At 42.1% G+C, this 21,458-nt stretch overlaps 1 protein-coding gene across 4 annotated transcripts in view; it reads right to left on the bottom strand.

Annotated features, from left to right (window-relative positions):
• Positions 1–10,917, bottom strand: part of LOC105086954 (argonaute RISC component 1) — a 35,151-nt gene extending 24,234 nt beyond the window's left edge. For 2 of the 4 annotated variants that reach the window (XM_031464727.2, XM_031464726.2), the window contains exons 1-8: positions 10,695–10,917; positions 5,533–5,716; positions 3,070–3,190; positions 2,449–2,630; positions 1,918–2,054; positions 1,558–1,692; positions 1,320–1,407; positions 534–681 (exon numbers count right to left, since the gene is read on the bottom strand). In XM_031464727.2, the coding sequence (XP_031320587.1) occupies positions 534–681; positions 1,320–1,407; positions 1,558–1,692; positions 1,918–2,054; positions 2,449–2,630; positions 3,070–3,190; positions 5,533–5,716; positions 10,695–10,719 (1,020 nt within the window). In that variant the 5' untranslated portion in view covers positions 10,720–10,917. Of the gene's footprint in view, positions 1–533; positions 682–1,319; positions 1,408–1,557; positions 1,693–1,917; positions 2,137–2,448; positions 2,631–3,069; positions 3,191–5,532; positions 5,717–10,694 lie in introns of those variants that run through there. The other 2 variants (XM_010977543.3, XM_031464728.2) reach the window with 2 other exon arrangements.
• Between the last annotated feature and the right edge of the window lie 10,541 nt (positions 10,918–21,458).

Consider the following 21,458-nt stretch of genomic DNA (forward strand, 5'->3'; position numbering starts at 1 on the left):
GACTTAAAGAGTATTACTATTTTTTCTTTAATTGCAGGATTTCAAAGGCCTGCTGAAGCATAAGAACATGACAAATCTTGGGCTAAAACTTTTTCAAAAGGAATACATTGATCACTGAGGAAACAGGATTCATGTTACAGGTAATATTCATCTCCATTTTCTGTAAAATAAGGTACACTTGTATCTTTAGTTCATTTAGGATCTCCAGCTCCAAACAGGGAAAGAGAAATTAAGCGAATATGAGTGTGGGTAACTGAAATCTCTGTCCAGAACGAACTAATTACTTATTAAACAGTAAATACAGCTTTCACCTCTGCCTGGCAGTCCTGAAAGAACATGAGAGCAGTATGGGGGATAAGGAAAGAACTCAATAGGTAAGAATGAGGCCTACGTTTCACAGAATGATCTCCAGAACATCAATTTTCTAAACTTCAAAATAAGGATGAGACTACAAATGGAAGAACAGACCTCTGATGATCAGTGTACAGGTACAATGTTTGTTCCTCAGCCTAGTCATTACTTGGCAGCCTCACCTCTAGAGGCAGGTAGGTATGCTTTTGTTCCTGGCCAACCTGCAGGCAGGGCAGGTGGGGATACTTGAGCTGAAGGTTGTATTTCTGCTTGAAATACTGTGCCACTGTACATTCCACAGTCTGTCCACTCTCCAGCTGCAAGGGAAACCTGTTTGAGGAAAGGAAAAGAGGTGTCATAGCCCAGCATTCAATCCCACCTTTCTAGACCTATAACCATGGGAAACTCCAGACTTGACTTCATCCCTACCCAGCCTTTTTAAACACTATCGGCACTCATGGGAAAGCAGGCAAACGGGGCTCAAAACATGAAGCCAAAGATGTGAGAGGCAAGTTCCAAAACAGTCAGGACCATATCTGACTCATCTGTATTTCTAGTGTCAAGCACGAAGCCTGACACACAGTAGGCACTCATAGTCCAGTATAGTATGAGGTGAAGAAGGTGGATGGAATCAGCGACAGCTTCCCCAAGGTCTAGCCTAGGATCTCAGCTTTCTTTTTCAGGAAGAAGAATAAGCGATTCTAACATTAATACAATTCAGACAGGAGTCAGTGGAATATGCTTGCTCTATAGTAAAGGAGGACAGGTGGAGACTAAGAAGGTAAAAATGTAGAAGAGTATCAATGGACCTGGGAAGGTTATGGGAGGGATACCAAATTTCTACAGTTTATCTTTGAAAACAGGGCTTATCCTCAGGGCAAGGTGTAGGGTGGAGAGAGTGAAGAGAGTATGCTAAAATATCAACCCTCTTCCATCAATGGTAGGGCTTAGCAGCCTTGTCAACTTACGTCTGATGGCTGGCAGGGCGGCGGGTAACATTACACACGCGATATTTCCTCTTCATCTGTCCACAGTGGGTCACTTCCACCTTTAGGCCTGGGATACACATACTGCTTGTCAGGGTTGGAAAAGGCTGCTCCTGTGCCCAGGCTTGGCCTCTCCCCTGAACATATCCCAAGGGGATTTCCTTTTAGGACTAAAGAGAAAGTAGCACTGACTTCCCTCCCGGCCTGTTTGGATCCTCACCCTTGATCTCCTTGGTGAAGCGCACGCGCTGAGAGTCCGTGAGAGGCTTAGGCTGCTCATCTATGTTCCTGATGTCCAGCACCTCACACATGAACTCAATCACTGGCTGCGCCTTGTAGAAGGCAGTGGCTGAGACTGTGGGGACAGGGTAGGGAAAGCTCAGCTCAGGTTCTGTCTTCCAAAATAAATGGAGGCACTGCTCTTTACACCCTCTTCCTTATAGGGTATTGGGATGGGGGAGGGGGTCCCAGGGCTGTAGGGATTAGACTAGGAGTGTGGTTGCAGAGCTGGGAGGGATGAGGCTGGGAGTGTGGTCACTGGACTCAGGGTGCCCCTGGCTCCATAGCTCTCCCCACTCACCATCAATGTTGAGCATCATCTTCCACATGGCAGGGCGCACAGACTGGTGAAAGCCGAACCAGACCTCGCGCCCACCCCCCAGCGGGTGGTAGTAGCCCTCAGGCGGTGAGAAGAAGGAGCGGCCCACAGGGGTGTACCTGGCAGGGACAGGCAGAGAACTGGTCCCTCGGGCACAGGCCCCCACCCTGTGAGGCATCCTGGGCACGGAGGAGCCCTGGCCTGGAAGGCAGGACACCAGGGCTTTAATTCCAGCTCTGATCCTTCACTAGTTGTGTGACTGACCTTGTGCAAATCTCTACCCTTTCTCTGCCCTGCAGGGACAGATGAGGTGAGGTCCAAAGGTATCTAAAAGGGACAGGGCCAAAGCTTTAAACCATCTAAATGTACACATTTGACTGGCATATGGTAGGGCTTCAAAGAGTATTTTATTTGAAAGGCACACTGTGGGACCTTAATATATGCTCATTCCCCTCCTCCCCTCATAGCACTTCTGCCACCACTAGTAGCCCAGATACTAATTACATCAAGTACCTCATGGATGCCAGGTGCCTCATGGCCACATCCAGGGCTTGCACAGACTCCAGGGGAACAGGGATCTGGCCACTGACCAAGGCCTCATGCAGCATGCGCCAGCTCACAATGGCTAGCCACTTGATGGAAACCTTGAAGATTCGATCCTTCCCTTCCCCAGGGATTGTCACCTCAAAGTCAACCTTCAGGAAAGAGAAAGGGGTGAAGGACTGTCAATGCTTTCCCATAGTCCAACATTCCTTGCCATGCCCCTACTGTCCTTCACTCTATAGATTTGCCAAGAATCTGTTTCTTAAGCTGACAAGGACTTGCACAGAAGACTTCAGAGTAAATCCAGTCCCTCAGTCTCCAGCCACACTGGCTCACTGCTTCTGTCCCTCTCAACCATACTTAGCAGAAAGTCCTTTAGGTCTATTTTAAGTCTAGTCTCAGTCTGTTTGCAACAGGGGCAGACATACAGTAGGCTAAATAAAAATCAGCACCTACCCATTCCTCACCCTAAGACGCACTTAGCACAAAAGATGAAAGGGATCTCTGGATTGCCAGACTCTAAACAGGCTTCTGTGAGTTCTGCCCCTCCCTAGACCTCTGACCCAGGTCCAGCCTGACTCCCAACCTTACCCGTTCATTGCCAATGGGCAATGCTGTGACAGTGTAAATGTTCTTCTTTCCATCATACACGGGCTTGCGATCACCAAAGATCTGAGGCTTGAAATGCTGGACCATGTATTCCACCACTTCCCTGTGGGGAATAGGAGAGGCAAGTGGGAGCTGAAAGACTAATACTTCAAGCTTTTGGAAGTAATGTGAAGTCTGGGCAACATCCCAACTATTACATTTTCTCTTAACAGCTACTAACCTCTACTCTATGACAGTGCTTCTCAAACTTCAACATTTATACGAATCACCTGTAGATCTTAATAAAATACAGACTCTGATTCAGTAGGTTTAGATCAAAGTCTGAAATTCTACGTTTCTAACATGCTCCCTGGTGATATTTTTGGTCCTCAGATCACCAAGGCTCTGAAGGACCTAACAGAGTGGGTGTGAGCACCTTCTGAGCTGGTGGGTATGGGGCATGGGGCTGAGAAGAGAAGGGCTTAATCCCAGGGTCTATCTAGAATCAGAAACAAAATTCAGGCTGCTCCAATCCCCAGGCTGATAACCAAAAACGGTAGGTGGGGAAGAGATCTGAACTGGAATAGGAATAAACTGTGGAAGAAGAACCTCATCTCTTCCATTTCTCTGAAGTCCTTAGTTTCACCACCCAGCTTTCTCTCCATTATCATCTCTTTCTTGATTTCCCTTCCTGTCCTCTGCCACTTTCAGAGATTTCAGAGTATCTATCTGTCCTTCAAAATCCCAGCTCATCCAACTATCTGACCTCTTCACTTTCTAAACCAAAGCTCTTGAATACTACTGGATAAAAAGGTTCAAAATGAACACTGGAAGCAACTATAAACACATGGTTTCAATCCTAATTAAACTTCAGTGCTCCCAGCAATCTTCTTCATATCCCTGATCTTCCATCTTCATGGACTGTGACACATCTTTTCCAGAATTCATTCCTATCTGGTATCAAAAAGCATTTTTAATAACTTTCAAAAGAGTAAAGTGCAGTAGGTGAGGCCATCTTCAAGTTCCCAGTCACATAAACAAACACATTTACATATACATGCCTCTTCTATTCTTTCCTTTCACATTTGAAATATCCCTTTCATATATAATTTTTAAACATGAAAATGTTTAACTTCACTCATTCAAGAAACACAATTTAAAATTAGACCAAGATATAATTTTCTACTTAGCAGAATGCCAATGATTAAAAAATCCAATATACTGGATTGGTGCAGATATGGGAAAGGGGCATCTCTGATACCTTGCTGATGGGAGTGTAAGTTGGTACAACTTACCTTAAAAAAAACTGGCAATATCTCAAAAATTTTAAACATATTGTGCCAACAATTCAGTCCTAGGAATTTATCCCACAGATACACTCACATTTGAGTGCAAAAATTTATCTATATTAATATTCTACAGTTTCATTTTTGTAGCAAAAGTTTGCACTCACCCTAAACAATCCTTAACAGTTTTATTAAACAGGTTATAATACATCCATTCAATAGCATACCTATGGAGTTATGCAAAAGAATGAGGCAGATACGTATGTAATGATAAATATTATTTTTCAAAATACATTGTTCAGTGGAAAAAGCAAGGTGCAGAACAAGGTATATAAGAGTCTACGTTCTGTGCATTTAAAAAAAGTGTTCTATATACATATATGCTCGCATATACATTAAAAAAATCTAGAAGTATACTAAAAAATGGTAACAATCAATGTCTCTGGGGAAAGGGACTAGGAGACTGGCAATCAGGGTAATAGGAGATACTGTTCACTGCTACTCTTTTCATAGTATTTAAAACTTTTTACATTGCACATATATATTTTCCAAATAATAATAAAACAAATTAATTTTAAGAATAAATATTGCTTCTTCTAAGGTTAATTCCTCTAACTGTGTATCCTAGATGTCCTCCTGCCTCAGCAAGGACATCCCATTCATTCTGTCCCTCTCTGTACTGTACCTTTAACCTCTCCTTCACTGGCTCCTTCTCCATTTATAAACATATTCATGTCTCATTCTTTAAAACTTTTCATTTATTCATTTCAACAAATACTGAAATGCTGTAGGCACTGTACTTGACCCCTATAATCCTCTCTAGCCAACATATTCCCTCTCTCACCGTTCTTCACCCTCAAGCTATCTAGAAAAAGCTATCTGCTCTCAGTATCCCTACCACATTACCTCCCACTTATTCCTTAACTCACTATTAGGATTACTAGCCCAACTCCTCCACTGAAACTGCTGTGGCAAAAGGTACCAATTATCTCCTAAGTCAGATCTAGTGATATTTTTCAACATTTGCCTTACTTAGAGTCTCTTTCTCAAAAACTTTCTTGAATTTGGTGATACTACCTTCTACTAGTTTTTCTTTTACCTCTTTGCATTCTCTTTCAAGGTTCTGAGATTCAGAAAATAAGGACTCCTGGACTTGGTGGCTTAGGTGTATATCACTTACCGGTTGACTCTGCGAGGACACTTATCCGGCTTGATATCCACCTCGTAGTGGTAGACGTCAATCTTAGGGATGTCCACCTCAAAGTAATTGGCCAGGAGCTTGATTGGTTTCCCCACAGTGCCAATGCCAGGCCGGCGAGGTGCCTGGAACACCTGCTGCAGGGGGGGCAGGTAGGCGCCTGCAGCTATAAGACAGAGAGGCTGGTGAGGGTAGAATCTTGTATATCCTTACCACTCTAATCAGAGAAGGTCAAGGCCTCCTAGAACAGGAGCAGCAGAATATAGGGGAAGTCTCTTTCTTGCCTACCCAGTCCAACTGAGGGCTTCTACTGGCTCAGACAATCTAGGCTCATTTTTTAAAAACTTTCCAGTAGGAAAATTACCCCTGTTATCTATCTTAAATTCACCAAGTGAATACATAATAACTTCCTATTACATGTTAAGTAGGGGGCTAAATCTGGCTCCAGTAACTAAAAACTCTTTCCTCTACTAGATTAAGACATCTGCCTCCAACAGCTATCTAGCAAACCAAGAAAGCCCTATTATCTGTCAGCCTGATGCTCACTTCACTCATCACCACCCTGAACATGAAATAGCATCATCTTAATGCTCCTCTGCACTGCAGGTAGAAGAAAGATCCAAAGAAGGCCAATGGGGGTGGGGGGCAAGCAGGATGGGGGCAGTGTTTGAGAAAGGATTAAGGCAACTGAATGGCTGACATTGGAGAAAAAGAAAAGGAGAAAAGACTGAAAGGACAGAGTTTGGAGACTAAGGGAAGGAGAGAGGCTGAAGCGGGAAGCTGGTGAAGAAGCTGAAACTAGAGGTCACAGCAGAAAAACCCTTGAATTGGGAAGAAGAAAGGCTGAAGTTAGGGGCTGGGGCAAGACAGGTTAGAGCTGGGGCCCCAGGCAAGAAGCAAGGTTGCAAGTGGGGAGACAATGAGGAAAAAGTTCAAAAGAAGAAAAAGCTAGGGAATGAAGACAGGCTAAATATAGGAGACTGAGGCAAGAGTAAGCTACAGGAAAGGACTTGGGATGGAGGGGCAGCCATTAGCATGATGGCTGGAGAAGGAAGAGATGACTGGCTCTGGGAAGGAGAACACAAGATTCTCTCCACAGTCCACAGCTCCTTCTACACAGTGCCCAGACAGTAGCAGAAGGGATCAATTTTAAGAGAGAGGAAGCCTTTGGGAAAGGACTAGGGAAGCGCCAGCTCCCACTACTTTCTCCTCTCTTGCCACCAGCCTGATTGCTGCCCCTAGTTTTATTTTCTAGCTAGAGGGGAAAGGGAGAAAAAAGGGAAACTGCCTAAGAGAATTCTTTGTCCACATCTACTATTGTCCTTGCCGGTAGGGGACCAGCCCAGGTGGGAGGAGAGAGGGATAAACCAGCCCAGAACCTCCTAACACCAGAGATCTGCTTTCACTGTCTGCCAAGCTGGGGGGATGGGACATATCCTTAGTTGGGGGGTCAGGAAGAGGTCAGAACCATTTAAGGGAGGGGCATGCTTCCCAGAGCTAAGCTGCTGTGTCTCCTTCTAACCACCTGTCAAGCCTACCCCACTCTGCAGACAGGGAAATGGAGGCCCAGCCTGGGGGGAAAAGGCCTTCAGAATGCAGCCATCTGGGGAAGTGAAAGCTTAACCACTAGCATGGCTACCTATTCCAGAAAGAGCTGGACAGAAATTGTGCACAAGCCATAGACAGATATACACACACAGAAGGACACATTTCTCTATTCTATACACATCTAAACACACAGTTTATCTTTATACACACACCCCTTACCACCCTAAACTGTGAGTTCTTCAAAGATTCAGACTGTATCTGCCTTGGTCAGTGCTGAATCTCCAGTGCCTGGCATACAGGAGGTGTTCAATATACAGATACTAAATGAATGAACAAATAGATCCATAGACACACTACAAAGAACACACATGCATACACAACACACAAACACATGAACACCTAAAAACAGCAGGAATAATTATAAACCCTGAACAGGACAAACATGACCCTAAAAGGATGTAGCTGATAAGAGACAACCTTCCCCTCCCCAAGTCCTTACATTCCATTCATCTCCTTAGCCTCCCAGGCAGAATAATTGTTTGGAGTCTTGGGAGAAAGACATCCCCTAGAGCTGGGTAGAAATGATGGGGGATGGGACAGACACTCTAGCTTCAAAGCCTTCTCTTCCCCCAAAATAGGACTATACACCAGACTTAGTCTTAGGCACCCTCCACTCCAAGGAGGCTTTGGGAAAACAGGGGAGAGAGCCCCCACCCTCCCTTTCACCCCCAAACTAGGGAAGGCAGAAGAGGAAACCTCTCTCCCACTCCAACCCTCTGCAAGACTCACAGCAGTACAAAGTTACCCCCAACCCCACCCTGCCCCCAGCTTTTAGTCTGAGAAAGGGAGACACTTCCCTTCAGATCCAGACAGGGACAGACGGCCACTTTGTGATGCAGATGAGGGCCCCAGCACAGAGGACAAAGCTTGGGCCTTGGGGGAAAGGGGCGGGGCCCTTCCCTGCAGACAAAAGCAAGGAGGGAGGGGCTATGTAAAGGACACTCCCCCTCCCCCATCCCCAACCAGCCCTGACAAGGAAAAGTAACAGAGCCGAAAGGCCTGGCTCAGAGGTTCCTTCCCTGCAGTTCCAAGGCCCACATACCTCCCAAGGAGCTAGACTGACCATTCAAAAGACAAACTCAAGGCTGGGTTAGCTGTCCAGTAAGCAAGTAAGAGGCCAATCCCTTCAAAAAGAATTTGTCCACACATGAGTACACATAAATTATTAAATATTCACATGTGCTTAACCATTTATGTTCACACATTCAATTCAATAAACAAACATGTACTTTTGGCAGGGCCTAGACATTCGTTGATTCCACAGATAAATCAGACACCACCTCTACCCTCTGGGAGCTCCCAGTCCAGTGTATGTGCTTGAAACACACCTGAGCACAGAAAGCACACCTGGAAATAAGTCCAGTGAAGCCAGCAACAATAAATACCTTGCTTTGTGTACTATGTCCCCCAACCTCCAAGAGAATAGTCTGGGCCTAGGAAGGAGGCAGTTATGGGGTCCCTCCATTCACAGCTTCCAGAATTAATTTCAATTACATCCTTTGATGAGGTAAAGCCTGCTCCATTAGGCTACAGCCAACTCTAGACATCAAGCTCTAGTTTCTTCCCTAGAAGCTTATTGTAACAACAACAACAACAAAGTAAATTTTTCCATCACACCAGAGCCCCTTAGGAATTCATCAGAATAAAATCATTAGCACTCTGGTATGGATGCCAGCTCCCACCAATCCATCTGGACCTCTGTGACCTACTCTCACTCTAGTCCATGGGTTGTTACAAATAGTCTTCCACCCAGAAAACCAGGAGAGTTCCTGGAATGGAGCAAGGGGCCTAAAAGAAGGAGGAAATGGTTTTCTGAAGTCAGTTGCTTCCTAAATGCCATCTTAAGACTTACATAGCCTTTATAAGGTTATTTTCGTAAAGGGAAAGAAGTCACTAAGTACTTATAGATTACTGAATGGATGACTTGAATGAGTTGATAGGAGCTATTTCCTTGAGGGAGTTAGATCTGGTATAAAAGTCAAAGTTTCTTCAACTAGAATGAAATTCATATCCCAAGTGAAATGAAATTCATGTCCCAAATGGAAATCCTATTCCCACCCCTAGATCAAATGGAAGGAAGTGGTGAGACAAGACCTAAAGGATTCCCAGGTCCAGACTGTTCCCCCATCAAAAGGGTAAGAGACCTAGGACACAGGAGTTGCTACCACTCCACAGCCCATCCTGGGGACTCTGGTCTTCTTGGGGCAGCCCTGCCTCAGTTTCTTTTCTGCTCTTACTTCCTTTTCTCTTGACTGTGAATAAGAAGTTAAGGCTATCACCTGGGATCCACCACGGTGAAGTCTAAAAAATCCTTCCTATCCCAAACAACTTATTTGTGACAAAAGGCTAGCTTGGTAACCTTGGGTCTAATAACATGGCCCTGAAAGTTTCTGGGGAGTAGAGAGAGGAAAAAGCAAAGATACCCTAAGGGGGATAGCAACCATAAAAACATTTAGGTATAGAAAGATTAAGCTGTCCTCTTAGGAGACACTTCTGACATCATTATCCTTGGATTAAAAGATCCTAACTCTATTTACTACACGATCAGAAACGTGCAAACCAGGCAGACAGCTCCTAGGTAAACCTCGTCCTGGCCTTAGTTCCTCAGTAACCAACACATTCTCTAAGGCCTGTCCTCAGGAAGGACCCGTCCTCAAAACATTGCCTTGGTCTCCACATTCTTTCTTAATCCCAGTGGCAGAAAAAGGCACTCTGGCAGTTTCCCTCAACCCATTCTTGGCAAATTGTGACTGAGGGTTTTCAGGACGAAGTGCAAGAGCCCCAAGATGAGGAAGGGGCCCATTTCCACTTGTGCTCTGCTAGCGATGACTTTAGAGAGAATGCACCCCAACAGCGCGCTCCTTTTTCCAAGCCAAACCTGGAGGGATGTTGGGGGGGGGATATCGGGCAGCCACGCCCCCACCACATCGGGCAGCCCCTTCCAGCAGCCACCTCCGCGCATGCTCCGGCGCCTCCGCTCCAGCTCCCCAGACTCACGGGGGGGAATCCCGGGGCTGGATCCCCACCCACCGCCCCCTGACCCTCGCCCCAACGTCAGGCCCGGCTGGGGAGGAGCTCACAGCCCAGCTCTGGCACCTTCTCCCAAGAGACACCAGCCCAGGCCAGCCCAGCCCCGTGGAGCCCCCGCCCCCGGCATGCGGCAGCTCTGGGCCCATCTGTGTCGACCCCCTCCTCTCCTGGACACCTGGATCCCGCCCCCTGCCACCTGCCGGGCCTCGCCCCAGGCCTCCCGGGATCTCCGGGGGTCCTTACGTGTGTTCAGGCCCTTCTATCAGATCACTTCCCACCTCCAGGAGTGCATACAGCCTCCTTTGATAAACGGCCCCCGTCTCAGCGCTCCCTTCTCAAGATTTCCCCCGGAACTGCACACAACCCCTTCAAACTGGGCCCCCCATCTCATAAGAGCCCCTTTCCTCACTCAGGAAACCCTTTCTCACTCGGTAATTCTGCTCTTCACACGGGAGTCCCCTGGTCCTTGGAGCATGCACCGTCCCCCTCTTCTGGGGGGCCCTTACCTGCTCCCGAGGGTCCCGCTTCCATCCCATATACCCGTGCGGAGGTCAGGCGGCCTGGAGACTGTGGAGTCCAGCGTGAGGGGCCTAGGTACCCCGCACTCTAGCTGCTTGGGCTCCCGGGCCGGGCTCGGCTCCCCCCCCAAGCCCGGCCGCTCGCGCCGCCGCCCCCGCAGCCTCCGTTGCCGCCGCCGCCGCGGAGCCTGCGGCAGCTCCCCCCTGCGAGCGCCCGGCCAGCTGCCAGTGCGCAGGCGCGACCGCCAGGCCCAGGGGGCGGACGGGAACGAGTCAAACGGGGCGCTCCGACGGCAACAAAGGCCAATGGAGAGGGGCGGGGGCACCGGGGACCGGAGGCAGCGGCCCCTGGCGGTCACCCGTCACCATGCAGCCCGGCAGAAGGGCTCCGGTAGAGGCGCCGCGGAACCGCGCAGCGGCGTAAGTGGGGCGGGGCGGGAGGACACCCTCTCGCAGCAGCCTCCGGCCCTGTCTTTTCCCCCAAACAGGTCCCTCCAAACCTATAAACAGCCTCCCCACTTCGCACAGAGCCTCGCACACATTTCCATCTCATTCCCAAGCCACCCTCACACACTCCGAGAGCCCCATCACCCAGGGGCCCTGCCTCCCACCTCTCCTCCCAATCACCCTCATCCTTCAAGCCTTGGCTGCAAAGCGACTGCCTCCGTGAAGCCTTTCTCCGTCCCTAGTCACTGAACTCACTGACGCCACCCTCTCTTCCAGGCCAAGTGCTGGGCGCCGAGACCACAGATATGAAAGAGACCCTGCCTACCCTGGAAGATGTCAGAGTCTCAATTTAAGAGCGGCTTCTGAGTTCTACCTACGGGACCTAGGAAGCACTTGCCTCTACTTTCTCATCTACAGTATACGCCTGAACTCAGTCAATCCGCTTTTGCCCTCATCACGTCACTTAAAATACTTTTTGTACCGAAACTCAAGGAATAATTTTCAACTTCTTATTTCTCTGCAGCATCTGACACTATTCCTCTCCTTCCTTTTTGAGCCTTCTACTTGGCTTCGTCATTTTCTGAGGTCTTCTATTGCCTAAGTCCTTTTCAGTCTTCTTCAAGGGCCCCCACCTCTTGCTTTTGACCCATTAAATAAGTGTTCACCGTGGTTTCAAACTCAGCTCTCTTTTCATTCCACTCTACACTTTCCCCTTCAAGGTCTCATCCATTCTTATGACTCAACTGTCCTTCCAAATCTCTATTTCCAGCCATGCCTCAGACTCAAATTTCCAAGTGTCTGCTGGACAGCTCCACCTGGATCTACCAGCATTTCAAATTTTAAAAGTCTGAAACCAAACTCTATCTTTCCCCCACAAACGTGCTTGTCCAGTGAAGGGTACCTTCATCCCAGAAATGACAGTTTCTCTCTCTCCTTTGCTTCTTCCCCTATTCAACTGCTTACCAAGTCCTAATATATTTACCTCTTCATCTGCTCTCACACGATCTCCCTGCCATTCTGATGGCTCCTTGTGCTGGTGCAGACCCTTATCATGCCTTGCCAAAAGTAACACTTGCTAGTCTCAGTTTCTGGGAACATTTCTCCCGTTCTATCTGCTTCAATTGATAGGTGGTAAGAGACCAGCTCAAACATCACTTTTCCGTATGTTCATTCATATGTCTTCATCTATATGTATTTTTTGATGCCCACTTTACACTAGATGCTGTGCAGAAGCTAAGAACTTAAGAGAGAGACCATACCCAGTCTCTACCCATGGAGAAGATTAATTTCTGACATTTTTCATAGTATGTTTTTTGCTTTTCTCTAATAGAGGTTCTCAAATAGCCGGCATCAGAATCACCTAGAGAGCTTGTTAAAACACTGATTGCTGAGCACTGCCTCCAGAATTTGTGTATTCAGTAGGTCTTGGGTGGGATCCAAAGAATACTCATTTCTAATAAGCTTCCAGATGAGGCTGTTGCTGCTGATTTAGGGACCACACTTTGAGACCTACTGCTCTACAATATAAAGTTAAGAACAAAGACCTTAGAGCCACACTGTTTTGGTTTCAATCCTGCTGCTGCCATTTACTATCTGTGAAACACTGGGCAAATTACTTAACATCTGTATTTCAATTTCCTCCTTCCTCATTTTAGGGGGTGAAAATAGTACCTACCTTATTGAGTTGTTGTAAATACATACAAAAACTTAAGAAGAGTATCCAGAAGAATAAAGCAAAGTATAGGCTGCTATTATAATTATTGTCTTCCTCTTGTACTACATTCTAAATTCTCTATGAACAGGGAACATTTCAGCTACACTTCTGTTCCCCCTTTAGTGCCTAGCACAAGCGGTGCATAGAATGATCAATAAATTTGGGTTGATCTTAATGAAATAGATGGCATCAAAACATCCTCAGAAATAGCCTTGATATAACCAAGCTGGAAGCTCAGCATTCCATAAGAAGAGTTTGAATCCCCTGTTCTAAATACCAAGCCTCACACTTAACTTTGTGGAAAGGCACTGGTCACTATTCTGATCCACCTTCAGAGTGGCTAGTGGAGTCAAGCCTGGCCCTAGCCTCACAGCGTCTCTTTTCAGAGTATCTTCATCATCAAGAATTTCACTCTTGGCTAGGCAAAGCAGTAGAGTATAAGGGAATTCCAGATAGCATCTTGTTTTTTTATGCAGATAAACTTCTTTCAGTAATTCCTGAGGTACCTACCCAGAAAGCTACTGACTCCTTCTATTCCAGTTCAATCCTTGCACCTCAATCCACAGTTCATTCACACCCAAGGTCTTTCCACTTATACACCTTCTCTAAACCCAGAATTTCCTGGCCCCAAAACAATAAGAATGGCCTGAAGGAGAAAAAAAAAAACCTGTATCTACATCTATATTTCCCTTTTCTTAATATTTAAAAAACAGCCTGGGAATAATGAAATCAAGGTAATATAATAGACATAAGACCAATCATATACCCTACTATCAAGAAATCAATCATCAACACCTCCTGCACATACCATCTTTTTTTATCTATAATGAAATCTACTTCTTATATATTTCAGGAGGTTATTTTAAAAATCAGAAATCATGAACAATGGAATTAATAAATGTCAGATGGTACTTTGAAAAGACTTATGAAATTGGTAGACTTTTTAAAATTACTTTTTTAAAATTGAGGTATCATTGACATATATATATATATAGTGTACAATTTAAGCTATTCTAACATATGTATCAAACTGTGAAACCGTCACTACAATCAAGACAGTGAACATATTTATTGCCCCCCAATTTTAAAACTCATCACAGAGATTTAATAAATATAAGGGAACTTTTTATGTAACTGTAGACTAACAAATTTGATACCCTCAGTAAAATTTTAAATTATATTTTTTTCTTTAAAAAATGCAAAACAAGGACTAAAAAGCAAGAATTGAGCCACAATTAAAGAGGACACTGAGAAAGTTATCAAACATTACCAAAGAACATCTGGCCAAGAAGGTTTATTGTCTAATACTTCCAACCATCCCTGAAAGAGGTAATTCTGTTCAATGTTATATGAACAGTTCTAGAACATGAGAGAAAGGGAAATTTTCCTAATTTGTTCACAACAGCAGATAAAGATCCTCATCTCTTGTATGATGATATTACAAAAAGAGATCTTAGAGATATGGATGCAAAATTCACAAGTCAAATACTAGCCTACAGAATTCTATAAGAGAATAATTAAAGTTATGATAATAATTATGATAATAATAACAATAGCTAACATTACTAAATGTTATTGTTTCCTTAATATTAAGTAAGAAAATCTGTAAGAATCAATAAGAAGACATATAAAGACATTTTAAAAAAGACATATAAAAAATCCTGGGTTAAGTAGAGAAAGAGGCCAAGTTCATGGATGGAAGAACCAAATAATGTAATAACGTCTGTTGGGCCCTTGCTATTCTAGCCCCAAATTCTGAGGACTAGCATCAGGTATCTCCACCATCCTCCATGTATTATGCTTCAGAAATACAAAGAGACAAAGATGGATTAGAGCTAGTTCCTACCCTGAAGAAGAGACAGGGCTATCCAATACAAATACCATGTGAGATACATATGTAATTTTAGATTGTCCAGTAGCCACATCATCAAAAGTAAAAAGAAACAGGTGAAATGAATTTTAATAATACATTTTATTTAACCCCAATTATTAACCCAAATATCATTTCAGCAGGTCATCAATATAAAAAATCATTAATATTTTAGTCTTTTTATATAAGTCTTTGAAATCTGGTGTGTATTTTACACTCACAGAACATCTTAATTCAGACTAGTGACATTTCAAGTGCTTAATACATGTGGCTAATGGCTACTGTACCAGACAGCACATATGATCATGTCAATGCAATTTTGAGTATGACAGAGGCAAGCATGGGTCCCATGGGAACTAAGAGAAAATATGTCTAACCCAGTCTGTGGTACTCAGGGTAGGCTTCCTAGAAGAGATACCTACTTAAACAGGCCTGGGAGGATGAGCAGGAATTAGCCAGGCAAAGGATAGGAGAATGGCATACTAAGCAGCATCAAATGAGAGCATGAAGATGTGAAACACCACTTACACCAGAAACTACCAGTACTGCTATTCTAGCATAAAGAAGGAAGTAAGAAACATTGAGAAGAGGCTAGAGAAGTACACCATTCCCAAATCTGCCCATTCTCTCTCCTGCCCAAGCCAGGGGAGGGGCAGCAAGGGGGAGGGCCTGAAGGAGCTGTCCCTGGTTCTGACATCCAAGACAGATTCACAGTGCATTTCCACTCAGATTCACAGTTCAATTCCACCCAATCTAGAATTGACCCAGATCAAGCCTATATCCTTGGATCTTCTGCAGCACACACGGAAGCCCCACAGTCCTACACGTGGCCTGGCAGAACAGGACACTCCTTTGGATAGGCTGGCCCTGAGTGGGTTACAGGATTTTAGGAACACCCCAGTTTAGGAACAGAACTCTAGGGTTAGGTTGTGCCCAGGAAAGGCATCCTCTTTAAAAGCAGACACGTACCTACTATGCAAAATGAACCCCAAAGATGGTAGTCAACCTGTGGTGTCCTATCTTGACCCCTTAAGGAATGTAAACTAACAACTCAACTTTCAACCCAGAATCTACCTGGATGGGTATTACCAAGCTGCTGACTAGTGGAAAGAATAGGGGCAGAATTGACTTCTATTATCTTCCCTCATCTCCATTAATGCACAAGGGGGCTCAATGGGCAAATACTTATAATAAATATGGTCTTAGTATATCATTGGGCCAGGGAAAAGGATAGTCTGCACAAGTAGGACTATATAATTATCATTCATTCATAAGAAAGTCAATATAGAATAATAATTCTATATCCATTAAAAATTTTATTACATACCCAATGATCAAGATATTGTGATGGGACTGGTACACTGGCATATTATACCAGTATGATCCTTTGGAAAGCAATCTGGTGACAGTTATCAACAGTCTTAACAATGTTTCTGTTCTTTGACTTATAATCCTATCCAGTTACATACTGAAACACTTGGAATCAGACAAGCCAAAGTCAAATCTCAGCTCTACCACATGCAAATGTGTGATCTCGAGCAAGGATAGTCCCATCATTAATTGTAACTTCCTCATCTGTAAAAATCTCATAGAGTTGTGGGAGGATTAAATTAATTGATGAATGGCAAAAGCCAAGCCCAGAGTTTAGAATTTATAGGTGCTGAATACCTGATAATCCCATAGTCCTCTGTTCTGCTCCTGGGAAAGGTCTTTTCTTTTCTTTCTACATCATCTTAATCATTTTCATGGCTTTACTTTCCTTCATTCTTTTAAAAATAGTAAATTAAAATAGAAAATTAAAAGGAAAGCAAATTAGCCACATCCTTTAAAGGACAGATACTTATATCCCTATCCCATCCTAGGTGGGCTCCAAAAGGGACCCTCTAATAGATGTCTAACTTAATTAAGCAAGTAGGAGGTTGGTGGGGCCATATCCTGAAACACTAGAGAATTGAAAACACTGTAGAAGCAGCTTTAGCGTGAAAGAGTGTGATTTTTGACATATTGAGCTTGAGTGCCTGCAAGATATCCTAGTTAAGATTTCTCATACATGGTTAAATGCACTGTAGAACCCAAAAATGACATGACACTTATAGATTCATATTTGAGAGTTACAAGCATACAGAGAGTATCTGAAGCCACAGGCATCAATGAGAACTCTCAAAGAGGGTGTGCTGCATGAAGAGAGAACAGAGCAAAGACAAAACCCTAAGAAAACAACAACTCAGGCCCTCCTATCAAAACAGTAATAAAATCTGGTGGATTCTATCTCCTAATATCTTTCAATCCTCCCTACTTTTCTAAATGCCTACTGCTATTATCCAAGTCCAGGTTACCATTAACTCTTACCTGGATAAGTGCAACAGCCTCCTATCTCTCTACATCTAGTCTTGCACCCTCAGATCCATTCATTAATTACATCCAGAGTGATCTTTCCAAAATACAAATATATACTCATTCATTCAACAAACATTTACTAAATGCCTACAAAGCAGTGAACAAAAGCAGACGTGTACATTCCTTGCCCTCAGGAAAATTACAGTATCACAGACAATAAACAAGTAAGAAAAACAAAATTTACTTCAAGATAAACGCTTTGAAGGAAAAGACTGCTGTAAGACAGAATAAGAGAATATCTGGAGACAGTAACTATTTGATATCAGATGTCAAGAAAGATGAAGGACTTTCACTAGTAGGACAGAACATCAACATACAAGTTGGTACAATAGCCAAGACATGGAAGCAACCTAAATGTCCATTGACAGATGACTGGATAAAGAAGTTGTGGTATATTGATACAATGGAATACTACTCTACCATAAAAAAGAATAAAATAATGCCATTTGCAGCAACATGGATGGACCTAGAGATCGTCATTCTAAGTGAAGTAAGTCAGAAAGAGAAAGAAAAATACCACAGATATCACTCATATATGGAATCTTAAAAAAAAAAAAAAAAAGGACACTATGAACACATCCATAAAACAGAAACAGACTCTCAGACTTAGTAAAGAATCTTATGGTTACCAGGGAAAGGGGGTGGGAGTTTGAGAGTTTGATATTTAAAATGTTAGCCACTATATGTAAAAACAGATTTTAAAAAAGTTTCTTTTGTATAGCACAGGGAACTATGCTCAATATCTTGTAATAACCTTTAATAGAAAAAAATATGAAAACAAATATATGTATGTGTATGCAAGACTGGGACATTGTGCTGTACACCAGAAACTGACACACTGTAATTGAGTGTACTTCAATTAAATACATACATACATACAGTCTATTTTCACACACACACACCAAAAAAACATATAAATTGGGAGGTGGAGTGATCAGAATTAAAGTGGTCTAAAGGTCCTTGTATTGTGTATGACAAGGATAAAGGTGTTGATTCACTTTAGAGTTCGGTAAGCATACATGATAAAACTTCAAAAAACCTATTAAAAGAATAGAAATAGAATAGAATAGAAACAGAACATTCAAACCATTAACTAAATACCTTAGAATGTTTAAAGAAATTGAGTAACTAATTAAAAAATCTTCCCACAAAAGAAAAAATATATCAACAAGTTTTACACAGGGGTTCTGCCAAACATTCAAAGAATAACAGATCATTTCAACAAAAGTTTGTTCATTTTACAAACTTTTCCAGAGAAGAGAAGATGGAATACTCTCCAAGTCAGTATAATCTTGATACCAAAACAAACAAGGACTGTACAAGAAAGGAATATTACAAGCTAGTCTCACTCCTGAACAAAGATGTAAAAAACATATAAACAAAATAATAGGAAACTAAACCTAATAATGTATTTTAATATATTATATATATTTATGTATAGATATGTATTATGACCTAATTGTACTAATTCCAAGAAAGCAAGGTGTTTAATGTTAGAAAACCTATAAATGTCATGTTAAAAAAGAAACACAATATGACCAGCTAATAGATGCAGAAAAATCACTTAATAAAATTCAACAACTATTCATGATTAAAATAAAAACTCTTAGCAAACTAACAAAAAGGGAGTTTCTCCAACTGTTAAAAGGTATCTACCAAGATCGTGTAACAAACACTGTTTAAATAAATATTATATTGTGAAAATTTTCAAATATATACAAAATCAGAGTGGCTGGCATAATGAACTCCCATGTACCCATCATCCAGATATAACAACTATAAAATACAAATTTTATTCTTAATAGTAAAACATCACAAGCATTCTTTTCAAAATCGGGAGTAAGACAAACAGGCCCTTACTTCTTTCAGCATTGTACTGGTGGTCCAGCCAACACAGTTAGGCCAAAAGAAAAAAGTTAGAAGACTAGAAAGATGATATGACTGTCTAAAATGGAAACCCAAAATAATCTATAGACACATTATTACATATGAAATAAGAGAGTTTCAGAAAGACTGATGAGTAAGAGATTAATACACTGCATCAAAAAAGGTAATAATTCGTAACAGTAACAGAAATAGCAAGGCACTGAGGAATAAATCTGAAAAAAAAGCTAGCAAGACCTCTATAGAAAAAGTTATAAAAATTCTATTGAAAAATATTTTAAAAGACCTAAAATGGAGAGAAAGGAGAGAAAAACTGCTGTTAGACAGGCGCAGATGTATTGGACAGGAGCAGATGTGGATGTTTTCTCAATTCATCTACAGATTCAGTGCAATTATCAAATAATTCCAGCAGGTTTGTGTGAGTTTGTGTGTATAGAATTTGACAAGCTTATTTTAAAGTGTTTATAGATGAACTAAGGCCCAAAGAATAGCACAGGCACTTAGGAAGAAAAATAGTAAGGTGGAGGAATGTGTCCTACCAGATATCAAATCTTATTACACAATGTGGTAATTAAGACAGTGATGTAGTTGCTAAGGATTAGATAAATTGGCTAGTATAATAGAATACAGTCTGGTAACAGACCTGTGCACATATGGAAAGAAAACCGGTATGATAGAGGTGGCACTGCAGACCACTAGGCAAAGAACAAATAATCAATAATGGAACTGGGACAACTGATTATCTACATGGAAAAATAGAAAACTGGAGATCTGCCTCACTCCACACACAAAAATCAACTCCTGTGAAACGCAAGTCTTGAAAAATGTGTAGGAAAAGATATAAGCAACTTGAGATGGAAAAGAATTTCTTAAGCACACCATACTAACCAAAAACATACTAACCACTAAAAAAAAAAAAGACTATGAATTCAACTAGGTTAAAATTAAGAACTTAAGTTCATCCAAAGACAATATAAAGAAAGTGAAGACAAGGAAAAATACATAATACATATAAACATCAAATTATAAGTATACAATACATACTGAGAACTACAAATCAATAAGAAAAACATACAATTGTATATTTTTTAAAAGGCAAAAGTAATGAACAGCCATTTCACAGAAGAGGGAATATGAAGAATAAAAAACCATATTTAAAAAGTTCAATCTCATTATTTATCAGGAAAATACAAACATCACAGAGAGACATGAATTTCACCCATCAAATAGGGTAAAAATTAAAGATGTAGAATAATGAGAACTCTTAGATACTGTTGGTGAGAGTGTAAATTGGTATAATGAACACATTATTTTGTAAAGTTGAAAATGTGCATACACTATAATCCAGCAATTTTTGTCCTGAGAAACTTCTACTTGTGCCAAGAGGAGATATGTATAAGAATGTTCTTAGAATCACTGTTTGTAATATCAAAATATCGAAAACAATACTAACACCATCCATAATAGAACAGGTAAACAAACTGTGATACTTATAAATCTCAGAAACATGAAACTGAGGGACAAAACAAGTTGCAGAAGAATACATACAGTGTGGCTCTGATTATATAAAATTCAAAAATATGCAAAAATAAACTGTATGATTTAAAGATTAAAACATATGTATTAAACAATACAGAAAAGCAAGGGAATGGTAAACCCAAATTTCAAGATTGTAGTTACATCTGAGAGGGAAAAGAATGGTATTGGAGTTTGAAGGAACACAACTCAAAGGTAAAAAAAAAAAAAATCCACAAAGGTAAAAATAATATTCTCTTTCTCTATTTTTTCTTTTTTTTCTTTCTTTTTATTTTATTTTATTTTTTTTTTGGTAAACTGAATGGTGGAATGTTGGGTAATAGGTGTCTGTTATAGCATTCTTCTTTATACTATAAGTAATGCTATAAATATTCTTTTGTAACTATCTATGTAATGTTAGGCAACTAATTTAGTCTCAGTGTACTTCAGTTTTTTCCTTCTATAACCAGGAAAACAATTATACCCACCTCTATACGGCTGCTGGGAGACATAATTGTTTAATACACACAAAGTGCCTACAACAGTGCCTCAACTTGATGTGGAAACATTCACTTATTGCCTGTTTTCGGTATGGTATTCCTTACCTCAGTTATACTTATGTCTCCCAGACTAAGACTGTTTTATCCTCTCTAGAGAATAAACCTTCATCTTTTACCAGGTTGGATATAGCAGAGAGGGGCAATCATCTGACTATTGTGAAGCTGGAGAGGATCTGAGCATCCAACAGATTTTTACCATTCTTTCAACCTATCTGCCTGTTTTCAGCCCCATCTTCATCCTCATGTCCAGAGGCTCCTGGTGCCTCCAATTAGTAACCTGTGTATGTGTGTGTAGGGTGTGTGTGTGTGTGTGTGTGTGTGTGAGAGAGAGAGAGAGAGAGAGAAAGAGAGAGAGAGAGAGAGAG

The sequence above is a fragment of the Camelus dromedarius genome, chromosome 14, assembly GCF_036321535.1.
Source record: "Camelus dromedarius isolate mCamDro1 chromosome 14, mCamDro1.pat, whole genome shotgun sequence".
Lineage (NCBI taxonomy): Eukaryota > Metazoa > Chordata > Mammalia > Artiodactyla > Camelidae > Camelus > Camelus dromedarius.